At 41.1% G+C, this 13,959-nt stretch overlaps 1 protein-coding gene across 1 annotated transcript in view; it reads left to right on the plus strand.

Moving 5' to 3' along the window:
* The window catches only part of OXSR1 (oxidative stress responsive kinase 1), a 215,762-nt gene extending 207,052 nt beyond the window's left edge, over positions 1–8,710 (plus strand). The window contains exons 14-18 of the mRNA XM_007945706.1: positions 582–646; positions 5,224–5,276; positions 7,196–7,264; positions 8,151–8,215; positions 8,636–8,710. Coding sequence (XP_007943897.1) covers positions 582–646; positions 5,224–5,276; positions 7,196–7,264; positions 8,151–8,215; positions 8,636–8,710 — 327 coding nt within the window. The remainder of the gene's footprint in view (positions 1–581; positions 647–5,223; positions 5,277–7,195; positions 7,265–8,150; positions 8,216–8,635) is intronic.
* The last annotated feature ends 5,249 nt before the right edge of the window (positions 8,711–13,959 follow it).

Below are 13,959 nucleotides of genomic sequence, written 5' to 3' on the forward strand. Positions count from 1 at the left end.
GGGGAGGCCTTCAACGAGATGGATTGACACGGTGGCTGCGATGATGGGCTCAAGTATAGCGGGGATTGTCGAGCTGGCATGGGATCGGGCAGTGTTTCATTCTCCTGTGCATGGGGTCGCTAAGAGTCAGAAACGACTCGATGGCACCTTACAGCAACAACAGCAAAAAGACCTGGAACCTCAGAATTGGACAGATTCCTGCAGGGCTGCTGGTTTAGGCCCTGCCTTTTGACACACTGGAAAGTCTCTTGAAAAGTAAAAAACCCAGCTTCATTTCTTTCACCTCTGTGAGGGGAACAGAGGTCTGAAAAATATAAAATTTATATATATGGATTTGCATCTGGGTTTGAGAATTACCTTTTTAAATGTATTTGATTCAGGCTGACATTCAGCTTATGTTGCTTTTGTCCTGGAGTGCATATCCTCTCACAGCAGGGAGTGTCCTAGGGACAAGGATGACCTCACCTGGAGATAAAAAAAGTGTTGCTGCCAAGTGGAGGATTCCTCTAGCAGTTGACCATTATGTCACCTCTATGCTTAATGTTTAAGGCAGTCACTTCATACCTTTCAATGTTTTTTAGGCTCAGTCTTCGGGAGCAGATTCACAAGAAACCAAGATACCAATCAGTCTAGTTCTAAGATTAAGGTAAGTAGACATTTTTGGCTTTCTGAATACTTAGAATATGCTGTTTCTTTTTGAAAATACTCCTTTTTTGAATAGTCTGTACCTGAGAGTAGCTGCAGAGGATTATGTATTGTCCTAGCATCAGGTGCTATTTGCTCCCAGATATATTATTTCTCTCAGAAATGATAGGAATAGGGTGAAGACCTGGATGTCAGTAGATTCTGTGGCTGACCATCATGTACTTTCTCTTAGTTGCTTCTCCACTAAGGGTTAATGAATTTGTATATTTGCAGTACACCTACTCCTCACTTATCTAGGGTTGGGTGCCAAAGACGAGGTCATTATGCAAAAATTGTCATTATGAGAAAATAGAGGATGGCCACATCAGATCACAAAGTGGAGGTTGACTATATATCATTACAGATTTCATCATCATGTAGCTGCCAGATTTCATCATTACATAACTGCTAAATTTCATCATTACATAACTACCAAGCCACTAAGAATTATGGTCCAGTCAAGGTCATAACCTTCACCATCATAGCCAGAGTTATTTTCACCTTGTACTTTGGTGTTTGTTACTATCAGAGGTCAGCAGTATGCAAAATAGTCAGATAGTAGATTTTCTTGCTATTGTTATAAATGCAGAATGTCAGATGATGAGATTGTTGATAAATGATGAGTAGTTGTATAGTGAATTAAGGCTGAGAGTGTGGTCTGTATTGAAGGTTTTAGAGGAACAGCAGTAGCTGGCTTATATGAAGATTGTTGTTGTATGCTGTTGATTCCAACTCATAGAGCCCTTACAGGACAGAGCAGAGCTGCCCCATCAGGTTTCCTAGGCTGAAATCTTTACAAGACAGATTGCCAGGTCTTTTCTTCTGCAGAGCTACTAGTGGGTTCACTTCACTGATCTTCTGGTTAGCAGCTGAGTGCTTTACCATTACCCACCAGGGCTCCTTATCTAAGGATTAGACTTGTAATTTTTACCATATAAGCATCCTGGATTCCAAGATCAACTAAACCAAGAAGAAGGCTTTTTGATTGTTGGAAGATAAAATAAAGGCCATATATATAAGAGACGAAAGGAAAAACTTCTAAATATATGTTTGGTCTGTTTCTTTATTTTACAGCAAGTAAAAAATTGTTGGTTCTTATTTATTTATTTAGTTATTTTGCAATTATTTTAAGAATATGTTGTTGAGAATAACTGCAGCAGAGCATAACCGGTTCGGTAATTTGTACATGTATAATTCAGTGATGCTGATTATATTCTTCAAATTGTATGCCCATTTTCACCCTCCTTTTCTGAATTGTTCTTCCTCCATTGATTTAAACTCACTGTCCCCTGAGTTTACTATCCAGTCCCCTTCAAGTTTATTGTCAGTGTGATCCCTTACAGACAGTTCTTAAAAAAAACAAAATGCTCAAGGCATTTACTAAGTTAAGCTTAATTTTTGTTTTATTTGAAGGTAACTTCAGGAGATGTCCTTGGTTTAAGGTTCAGTATCTCAGGGCATTAGTTTTAAGAGTTCATCCAGCCTCTGTGGTTCCAGAAAGTCTAGATTCCATGAGAATTTGAAATTCTGTTCTGTATTATCTCCTTTTTGATCAGGATTCTTCTATAGAATCTTTGATCAAAAGGTAGCCAAGCACAATCGAGTTCTTCAGGTCTTAGGGCAGAGGAAACAAGTGTTGATGTAGGCAGTCAGCCACAAGTCCAGTTCTTCCTATTCCTGACTCTCCCTCTTCTATTGCTCTAGGCAGATTGAGGCCAATATGGATGGCTGCTTGCAAGCTTTTAAGTAAATTATTGGTTCTTAATAGGGCCATATTGAAAGATTACTCAACAGGAAGTAACGTAGATAGCAATTTTTTAGTTTTAACCTTCTCTCTCTGCCAGTAGTTGGATTAGGATTAAGATTCCAGAGTCTTATCAGATTAGGTCTCTTTCTACTCATAAATGCATTTCAAAGATACATGTGTATAGTATTAAAAGTATGACCTGAGATAACTCTGGCTTTAACAATCACTAACATTTTTACAAAGAGTCCTGCTGAATTACCATTGATGCACCCTTTTCCACATACGAATTCCTAATTTTCTTGGTAAGACTATAATAGGCAACAAGAGCTATTTTGAGAATGTTTTGATCATACCACTATGAGCATTGAAATTATGCCATAAACGTAAAGAAACTAGATTTGCTCACCTTCCCTTTATAGAAACCTACTTGGTATACCTAATGTTATCTCAAATAGTTCTGAAGGCATAGTAATTGTATGCCTTGGTAATTATATCTTATTTTAATTGTACATACAGAATACCACTTGTCTCTATAAAGAAAAATTCTGTTAATAGTACAAAAATTCATTTGACATGTGCTTTAGGAAGGTACTAAAGACGTATGTAAGTGATCTGTTTAACTTTTTGAGAGAGTGATTATTTAATGGCCTGTGTTCCAGACTGTGTTTATGGAATAGGAGGTTGGATTCTTATTCTAACAGATGAAAACTTTGAGGTTGAATGGCCAGAAGAGATGATAAACACGTTTAGCCCAGTTTACTACGTTGGTTCCTTTGAAGATGTTTGTGAATGGCAAAGTAAATTTGTGCTGAACATTTCAATGTTAATTTTATTCAGCTTTCAGGAAAAAAAAAATTATTGAGTATTTATTAAGCAGATTGTGCATAGCACTTATAGAGATTTTGCATGGATACCAATATTGTGGAAGGATTCCAAGAAAAGAGACAGTTAAATATTCCCTTGCTAAATCAAGTCTAGGTAAGAAGGTGCATTATATGTACTTAGCCCAGCTTAAAAGAAGTCCTCATTAGAAACAATTAGTCCTAGCGACTGGTACACCAACCTATATAACTATGAGACCAGAAGAACTAGATGGTGCCCGGCTACCACTGTCATCCACTTGGAAGGGAGATCCTGGGTAGAGAGGAAGAACAATGTGGAACAAAACTCAAAATCATTTGGAGGAAAAAAAAAAGGTGCGGACAAGGTTTGTTGGTCCACTGAGACTATGGCCCCTAGCTGCCCTTCAGGTCTGGAATTGAACCCATACCTGTGGTTTCCAGCCAAACAAAGTACAGGCATGTGAGTTAAACATTTACCTCAAGTAGACACACGCCTTGGAGAGAACAATCATGGGAGAAAAAGGGCTGTTTATGCACAGGGAGACAGCTCAGGGGGCAGGAGAGTATGGAGGGATGGACACTGGGAAGAGGTAACTCTGGGGAGGAAGTGGAAGGGGAGCTGTTGCATTGTGGTAAACTGTGGTCAGTGACATGAGACAAAGTATATGTGAACTGCTGAAAAGTGAATTTGCTCTGATAAATCTTCACCCAAATCACAATAAAAAAAAAAAGAAGTCCTCAAGTAGTGTACATGCAGAGTGCAAGTCTGTGTGTACAAATACAAAGAGAAGGCAGTGTGATGGAAAAAAATCGCTTTGGAATGGTATGTTTGAAAGATGTAGTCATATTTTTAAGCATAATTTCAGTAACATCCTCAGGTATATTTGTCAGATAGACTCAAGCCCTTTGTGCTGTTTACATAAAATACTTTTGGGTCCTCAGTAATCAGGTATATCTGCCATTACAAACAGTGTTCTAATTCCACTGCCTTCAACAAAATCCTGCAGTGAAACTTAATCACAGTACACAGCACGGTCAGTTTTCTGGAGTCATGTATTAACTCTGCTGCCAGAGTTGAGTCCAGTTCTTTTCCCCATTCTTTCTGCCTACTCAGATCCCACCCATTCTTTAAGTCCTACCTACCTCACTGTGCTCATAAAGATTTTCCTTTTACTTTTATATGATCATTTTGATGGGAAGGCCATACAATAATCTCCTAAGGCATGAGATTTTTATATTTATCAATAGGAGTGGGGTACATAAGTTTAAAGAGTTGTAGGACAATTGGATGATCATTTTAAGTTGATGGCTCTGAAGCCCTGTGGTATGAGCTTATCCAGACAAATGATATTATTTATAGGAACCCAACAAGTTTGTTTGTTTTTCATTTTTATTGTGATTTGGGTGAAAGTTTACAGAGCTAATTCATTTTCCATATAGCAGTTCACATACACTTTGTCTCATGCTGTTGACTGCAGTTTCCCACAGTGCAACAGCTCTCTTCCCACTTCCCATAGTTACCTCTTCTCTGTGTCCTTCCCTCCCATGCACTTCTTCCCACCAAGCTGTCTCCCTTTGCTGCATACACAGCCCTTCTGTTCTTCCATGATTGATCTCTCCAAGGAGTGTATCTACCTAATGTAAATATTCAGCTCATGTGCCTGTCTCTGGTGACGTAGTGCCTCAGACATTTGACCACTAACCAGAAGGCTGGCGGTTCAAACCCACCAGCCGTTCCTCAGAAGGAAGATTGGGCAATCTACTTCCATAGTGATACCGCCTCGGAAACCCAAGGAGGGGCCACTATGAGTCAGATCCAACTCAATGGCAGTGAGTTTGTGTGTTTTGTTTTGTACAACAAGTTATCTTGAGGCACAATTTTCCTAATATATGTTGGCAGAGTCTATAAATCCAGAGATTTTTATTTCACACATTCTGTTTCTTTTGTAGGAATTCAAAAAAAGAACTGAATGATATCCGATTTGAATTTACTCCTGGGAGAGGTAAGGCATCAAAAACATTGAAAAGAAAATAACTTCTAAGTTTTCCTCTGGTTATTTAACAAAATGTAAAGAGTTTGTCCTTTAGATTATTTTGCTTTTAAAGGACAATAACAGTTTTTCCTTGTTTAAAGGTTTTGGTGGATGAACGAATGAAATAAAGATAGAGTTTATCTACTACTATACTTATTTAGAAAACTAGTGTAATAGAAAACAATAATGAATATAACTCTCATTTATTGCTTGCTATGGGCCAAGCATTGTAAACACTATCTCATTAAATTCTCACAGTAGCCTCCCTAAGGAAATATTATTTTCCCATTTTATAGGTGATGAAATCAAAGCTTAGAAGCAAAATAACTTTTTCAAGGTCACATAGCTGGGAAAAGATATAGCTGGAATTCAAACCCAGATCTATTGGAGTCCAAAGTTGTTTTGTTGTTTTTAAAATCATTTTATTTGGTTGTCCTCCATGATAGTAAATAAGAAACAAACCCTTCAGTCTCCTCTCTCAGACTGAAGCTGAGCCCTATCATGCACTGTTTCTGGCTGTGAACTTCTCCCTGGAATGAGGCTTACTTTATCTCTTGCCTTTGTTACTCAGTGGTCTGATATGGGGAGTGTCCAGCAGCCAGTAGGTATCTGTCTTTACTCTCCCTGTTCTCTCAGTATCATCAGCAACTAATTATTTAAAGGAACAAGTGGACAGAGGAGTATGTTTTACTTTTTTAAAGCCAGGCAAAGTCGCATTTTAAGGAGTTATTTTAAATTGCTGGTCATCTGTGTAAGTGTGTGACAACACTGCCCCCCCAACACACACACAGAGCCCAGAATTGTTCCCTAATCCTTTCCTTTTGAGGAGTTCTATGTTCAACCTTCTGGAGCCAGCACTACTGAGTTTGGGGATGAGGTTAATTGGGGATACTCTGTCCTATCTTTTTTGTTTCTGGTTATAGCCCTTGCTCAACTTGTACCACTTGGGATAACTAAATATGAGGAAAAGCCTACCAAGATGAAAAATAAATGATTTTAGCAAAAACCTTGGAAAGGGATCCCCAAAGAGAGAAGATTGCGTTGTGTTTGCTGAAGTTTTTGACTGAGAGTAGATCCTGTTTTATTAGCTCTCGAGATGCTCTTCATTCATCATCATGTTGCAGAGCTAAGTAGGGTCTGAGAAGGTCAGGTCCAGGGTTGCTTTCGTAATAGAAATTTCTGCTGCAGCATCGTTGTCAGGTGCTCTTCTGACATGGTCCTGAACGCATCAAACTCATACTATTACTTAGAACATTATCTTTACATCAAGCTGATATTTGCTACCTGATCCATATAGATTCTGTCCTCTAGATACACCTGTGAGAGTACATCACTTAAGGTAATGCTGAGTGGTAGGAAAAATCCTTATGTGGGAGAAACACTGCTTCCCTTCTTGATTCTGTGGATTTAGCAGCTAGTTGGGTCTGGCAATGCTGACACCCATGCTGGTTCCCAGAGTTAACAGTGACATGTGCACAAGAAATGGAGCTCTGTCTGATAGAGCCTGGTGGAACCACTGAGACTGTGGCCCATAGCTGCCCTTCAGGTCTGGAATTGAACCCACACCTGTGGTTTCCAGCCAAACAATGTACAGGCATGTGAGTTAAACACTTACCTCAAGTAGACACACGCCCTGGAGAGAACAATCATAGGAGAAGGAAGGGCTGCTTATGCACGGGGAGACAGCTCGGGGCAGGAGTGCATGGAGGGATGGCCACAGGGTAACTGTCGGGAGGAAGTAGGAGGGGAGCTATTGCATGGGGGTAAATTGTAGTCAATGTCATGAGACAAAGTGTACGTGAACTGCTGTATGGAAAGTGAATTTGCTCTGTAAATTTTCATCCAAATCACAAAAAAAAAAAGAAGCCCCTTCTTCTTTGTTCTTGCAGATACAGCAGAGGGTGTCTCTCAGGAACTCATTTCTGCTGGCCTGGTCGATGGAAGGGATTTAGTAATAGGTAATTACATTGTGCCCTGCTCGTGTCTCCTGTATCTCTGTCTGTACAAGTACTTAGTACCCAGAAAACTAGACTTTTATTCCACCTCATAGGTCTGATGGCTCTTGGAATGGTTCTTGGTTTTGCTGAAATTACAGGCCATTGAGGACAATCCTTACCCCTCCTGCCTCCAAATACATCTCACTTCTAAGTTTGCGTTGTGAGCTCCAAGTGATAGTCAAGACTCTAGTAGCAATGATAGCAAAAGTCACAAGCTAAAGTAATTTTGGCCATATCTCATCCTTTTTGGAGGGTGAACTCTAAGCCAAGAGGGGAGCAGAAATTATAAGCGATTCAGCCCTAGAAAAAGCAGAGGGAAGACATCAGGTGTTGAAGGCTCATGTATTCCTGATGATGGTAAACTAATAGGATAAAGATTACTAAAAGAAAAACCGTTGTCTAGGGCAGATAGATAAACTTTGTCTGTAAAGGATCAGCAAGTAAATGGTTCAGTAATCAATGAGCTATATATAGTCTGTGTCATTTTTAAACCATTTTTTAGCTTGCGTGTAGAACAAAAACAAGCCATAGGTTGTAGTTTGCTAACTCCCAGTCTAAGGCGCTCTATTCCATGAGGAGGCAGCTCATACTTTTTTTACTACCAAGTGGCTTTCCTTGATTGATAATGCATTTTAAAGAATGTTAATTTGACACTGATTCTGTTTTTATTTGTACTACCTGGAGATGAGTTTTAAAGACATTTTTCTTTGGGGAGTTATCATTTGGTCTCTGTACTTCCACCTTCATTGTACATAGACGATTCTCAACTACCCTTTAAGCCTTTTAAATACAGTTGAAAGTGAATGTACTTAGTCTCTCATTACTTTCTCTGTTTTGTTGATTACAGTGGCAGCTAATTTGCAGAAAATTGTGGAGGAACCTCAGTCAAATCGATCTGTCACTTTCAAACTGGTATTCATTCCTTCCTCCTTATTAAACCACTTTGCCATTTATATACTAGCAGCCCCTAGAGACAAGCTTCCATATTCCCTGATTGATGAGAATGTGACAGTATAGTGGATTGTGTTTAGTCTCCCTGAAACCCAGAGCCAATTTCTCCCTTTGAATGGCCTCCCTTTTTCATGACGCCCCCCATTCACCCCCATCCCCCATCAGAACCTCCTCTCCCAGGCCCTTGACTGTTCTCAAGAGACATTATTAGCTACCTGTGTATCCAGTCTCCCATCTTTTCTGGAAGAGACACCTTCATCTGCTTCCTGTTTGAATCCCAGGGACCTCTCTCCCACTGCCTTCTTTCCCCACATGAGTTCTAATTGTTACCTGAATTCTTTTCATGAATAGCCACAGCTTCTCATTTTGTTTGCTTCTCAGGCATCTGGTGTTGAAGGCTCGGATATTCCTGATGATGGTAAACTAATAGGATTTGCCCAGCTCAGCATCAGCTAAACCATAGACCCAGAAGAGGCGGCCTAAGGGGATTCCACACATGCATTTCTCAGTTGCTTCTGTTGGCCTAAACCCACTACTGCCAAAGAACCCAGCAACAAACCTCCCTGGCTAGGAGCTTTAGAGGTCTGCCCTTATGTTCTTCCTGCCATCATTCCCCCTTTTTTCCATAGGGAAAGAAAAGTTGGATCACCAGTGGCCAGCATCCCTTAAAGGGTTCCATTCATAAACTCACTGCATATGTCTCCCCTCTCTTCCTCCATCTGAGATGTGGCCCGTGAGCCTCAAGACCTAGGAGGGAGATCTGTCAGCTCATCTTGCCTTACTCCAATGACATCCCTAGGTGGGAAGTAGCAGCTATTTTATGTTCTTCATCCTGCCCATTTTCCCATACCTGTCGGGATGTGAGCATCTTGGGGTATCTCCTTATCACTGACGTAGCAATTAAAAGTTGGTTGATCAGCTGGAACCCAGAGAATTTAATTTAGTGTTACTTTTTTTGTACCTGATGTGAATTCTAGCAACCTTTGTTAGGAAATAGCACAGCCTCAGATGGAGGCAGCCTAAACTCCTGTTTTGTTCATGATGTTCTTAAGCGTTTTGCTGAAGCTGCTCTCAGGCACCCCCTTCTTCATTGCTCCCTCCAGAAAGGGTTGCTAGCCTTAACTTCAGCTGGTGCAAAACATCTGACTGTAGTCGAACTTCAGCCATCAGAGCCCTCAAGAGTGGACCTTGGGACTGTTTTTAGAGAAAATATCAAGTAATGGCTTGAAAAAGTGAATTTTCCTATAGGTGGATTTTGAACAGGAAAAATCATAACTCATATCATTGGTGAAGTATTTATTTTCAACTCTTTAAAAATTAAATTTGAAGAAAAATTACTCCTCGATCTTCCCATGAAAATCAGTTTGCCTGGCCTCCAAGCCATGAGGAAATGGGTGTACAAAGCTGAGATTTCTACAGCAATAAAGGAGATGCCTGCCAGAGATGCCTGCCTTCTGCCCCCTCTCCTGCACTGACCCTTTGGAGGGGGTCCACACTTCTGTGTGCTGAACCTGACTCAAGATGGAAAGAGAAACCACATGTGCCGTGACCTTTAGGGTTTATGAGTAGACAGTGTTCATTTGATTTTCTACAGAAATATAAATTATTCTTTAGGTTTAAATAAGAGTACTCAAAATCCAATATGTGAATAATCAATGGGGTTGATTTTGGTGGTTTTTTGTTTTATTTCCTACTGTTTCACAGTCAACCTTTGTTCTATCTGCTAATAGCTCTACCAAGTTTTATATATGAAAAGGATGGATGCTCAATCTGGCCCTAAAAAGACACACAGATAGGCTATGTCCTCATGGGAAGGGAAGAGCTGCCTCTTACAGAGTCACTTGAGCCCTTTTTGGGAACATTGAGCTGATGGACAAGGTTGCTTTTGCTTGTTTTATCCTGGTGCATCTCTGAAAGCTTTCCCCACACTTTGTCACACCTTTTGTCCCATTCTGAGCCTGTGGTTTTAGTCCCGGGCTCTCTCCTACCAGTTCTCGCTGCAGAGGCATTTTGAGAAGGTGATGGATGTTGGGAGGATGAGAGGGAATGGATTTGGGATGCAGGGTCGGGAGGTTGGGAGGAAGGTAGATAGAGAGTCTGACACAAAAGTCCAAAGTCCCAGCATGATTGATAGAAGAAAGGAGGCTCCTAATCCGGGAGATAGAAAACGAGCAGTTTGCTGGAAAAATATTCAGCATTTATTTTCATTTTCTTTTGGGGGGTGGTATTGGTGGAGGGATAGGAAGGTGAGGTGGGAATGAAGTATGGAACAGAGATAGTATCCTTTTGGCTTAACCTTAGAGTATGCTTTTTTGGTTTCAAATAAACCCATCATAATCTACTTATTATGAATTCAAGGTTGGTGGCATCGTCACTCTAGCTTAGCTTTTTATTTGGAGGTAGTCTGGTGTCTAGACTGGGAATAAGCAACAGGCTATCCTCCTGTTCACTTTCCCCAGCCTTGGCCTTTACCTTTGAACTGCATTTGGTCAGGCATGACAATAGAAGTAGGTTGGGCCTTTCTCTTTGTTTGGCTGCTGGAAATCAGGAGAGACACCAAGCCCCAGGACAGTGTTATTTCTTCCGCATGATGTTTAGTAGACTCCCTTTGCTGGCTTGTGCAGTGGTGATGAGAAAATGAGTGAATAGAAACTGCCCAGGTGAAACAGCAGATAACACAGTGAGCAACCCCATCCCTTTCCAGGAGTAGTGGTCCAGCGTGCACCTCTGTCTCTAGGTCCGTGGGACCCTCTGGTCCTTGGGGTAAGGACTGACTATAGCACAAAGTAATATGTGCCAATGCTGTTTGTGAAATATGTGGTCTTTCTAAATGACTGGTGGATTTGTTTGGGTTTTTTTGCTTAAGGTCTAAACCAAACCCTAGAGCCAGCTGATACTATTTAATAATCTGGAGGATAAAATAATGGTATATCAATAAATGGAGAGTCCTCCTTATGACATATGCTAGATTATGAAAGGTGTAAAATATTAACTTTTTCTCCTTTTTTTTGAACTTTGTATTTTACTGCATGTTTCCTTCATTTTTAATCAATAAAGAGTAAATTGTCCATAGTAGTGTACTGATGCTTTCCTTTACTGGTTGTTGGTGGGAAGCTGTGGGAAGTGGGTCAGAATCACTAATTTTTCATGTGAGTGAAAAGAAGCCAAAGTGCACATAACCTATAAAATAATATATATTGATCTTCAAATTATTTAAAACCATTTTTTTTTTAAGAAAACCAGAACCCCAAAAAGGAGGAATAAGGGAATCCCAAGGAAATCTTGTGGAATGGAATATGGGACAAGTTACATTATATGCAAATCTTTTCCATTTGGTTCTGCTCATACTGTTGGGTAGGGAAAGATGCCAGATTCAGGCCCTTAGAACTCCCTTTTGGAAAGTTCAGAGCAGGAATACCTTGGCCCTGTCTGGCTTCAACACTGAAATGATGAGGATTTGTGTAAAATCCTGTTGTGTTGTTGTTATGTGCCGTCGAGTTAGACCCGGCTCATAGCAACCCCTCCTTGAGTTTCCCAGGCAGTATCACTATGGAAGTAGGTTGCCCCATCTTCCTTCCAAGGAGTGGCTGCTGGGTTTGAACCGCCAGCCTTCTGGTTAGCAGTCAAATACCTTAGGCACTGCGCCACCAGAGCTCCCGTGTAAGATGCTAGGCACCTGTATATCCCTGGCATCCACCTCTTAGATAAGTGATCTCCCTGATCATAATTCCTTCCCCACAGAAGATGGCCTTTGAGCCATGACAGAGCTGTTGTGGGTCTTGGTATTTTAGAGAGCTCAGGGCTATGGGACTTTATCATGACAGCACCATGTGGCCTGGAGCTGGTCGAATGTGCTTTCAAGATAAGGGAGATGTAAAAGTGGACTCTGTTGGGGCAGGGAGTACGTGCTGATTACTCAAAAGTGACTATAGTGTATGGGAGGAAGAAGGAGATGGGGGATAGGGTAAATTGAGCTATCTACCAGCTCATTATTTGCCAGGATTGATGTCACTAGGTCTGGTCCCTTCATTCTACTCCTTGCATAGTAACAATCAATGCTCAGTGCAACAGTTCATGAATTCCTCTTTTGGGTCAAATTTTCTATCCCAACTTTTTACTTACTAGAATCATTAAATGGAGCTCTGGTGGCACAGTGCCTAAGGCATTTGACTGCTAATAAGAAAGTTGGTTCAAATCTACCAGTCACTGCGGAAGGAATATGGAGCAATCTATTTCTATAAAGATTTACTGCCTCTGAAACACAGTGGGGGTCATGATGAGTTGGAATCATCTCGATGGCAGTGGGTTTAGAATCATTAATTCTCAAATTTGGAAGAGATTTCAGATAAAATTTATACTCTGCCCCTACAGAGGACGTTTAAGGACTACTTCTCTCAAATCTGTCCATTTGTTGTACTGTGGTGGCTTGCATGTGGCTAAGATGCTGGTAGCTGCCACCAGTACTTCAGATACCAGCAGTCTCACCTACAGTAAACAAGTTTCACTGAAGCTTCCAGTTTGACTAGGAATAAAGACCTGGCAATCTACTTTCAAAAATTAGCCAATGAAATCATTATGGATCAGAACCGAGTATTATTACCCATCTGAACTCAAACGTGGGAACAATCATGAAGATGGAGCAAGTCTTGACAGTGTTTTTTTCTGTTATGAGTTGGAGCCAACTAGGCAGCAGCTGATAGTAACAACCTGTCCAATCCCTGTTGTCTCCCCTACTGCACACAAACACTCCCCTACATCCCAGACAGATGATTGCCAGTGAGCTTCCTGAACGCTTCTTAAAAGGTGAGTGCTGATGCTAATGTTTAGCAAATTCTGATTATACACTTCTTTGGTCTTAGTTGTGCCCTTGAATTACAGCAGGTACAAAGAGAAGAGGGAGACAGCTGTTGGCTTTCAGAAGGGCAAAAGGCAACCTCAGTCCTATCCTGCAGGTTCAGAGAATGGTGAGAGTGACTATACTACATGGAGAAGTCAGAGACCAGCATGGGTGCTGTATTAGGCTCAGCCTCCCAGATCTGTGAGAATGCAGAGTAGAGAGGGGTCCTGGGGCTACAGTGATCTGGAGGGGACTTCCTCAAAAGAAGAGCTGCTCATGGCTGCTAAAACATGGGGAACTATCAGCAAACTGGTTGGGGGCAAGGTAAAGAAGAAACCAAATGTCTTAGTTAAGTGGGAATGCTATAACATAAATCCCACAAAGCAGGTGGCATCAAAGAACAGAAACATTTCCTCACAGGTCTGGATGCTAGAAGTCAGGACATTGTTGGCTTTGCTGGAAGGTCATTTTTGTGTGTGTACGTGTGTGTGATTTGCGTGAAGATTTACAGAGCAGATTCACTTTCCATATAGCAGTTCACATACACTTTGTCTCATGACATTGACCACAGTTCACTACAATGCAACAGCTCCCCTCCCACTTCCTCCGCATAGTTACCTCTTCCCTGTGTCCATCCCTCTATGCACTCCTGTCCACTAAGCTGTCTTCCTGTGCATAAGCTGTCCTTTCTCCCATGATTGTTCTCTCCAAGGAGTATATCTACTTGAGGTAAATAATGTTGAACTCATATGCCTGTCTTTTGTTTGGCTGAAAACCACAGGTGTGGGTTCAATTCCAGACCTGAAGGGCAGCTAGGGGCCATAGTCTCAGTGGTTCCATAGGCTCCAGCAGACTAGCAAACCTGGTC

The sequence above is a fragment of the Orycteropus afer genome, unplaced genomic scaffold, assembly GCF_000298275.1.
Source record: "Orycteropus afer afer isolate SDZICR_OR568_19922 unplaced genomic scaffold, OryAfe1.0 scaffold00142, whole genome shotgun sequence".
NCBI lineage: Eukaryota > Metazoa > Chordata > Mammalia > Tubulidentata > Orycteropodidae > Orycteropus > Orycteropus afer.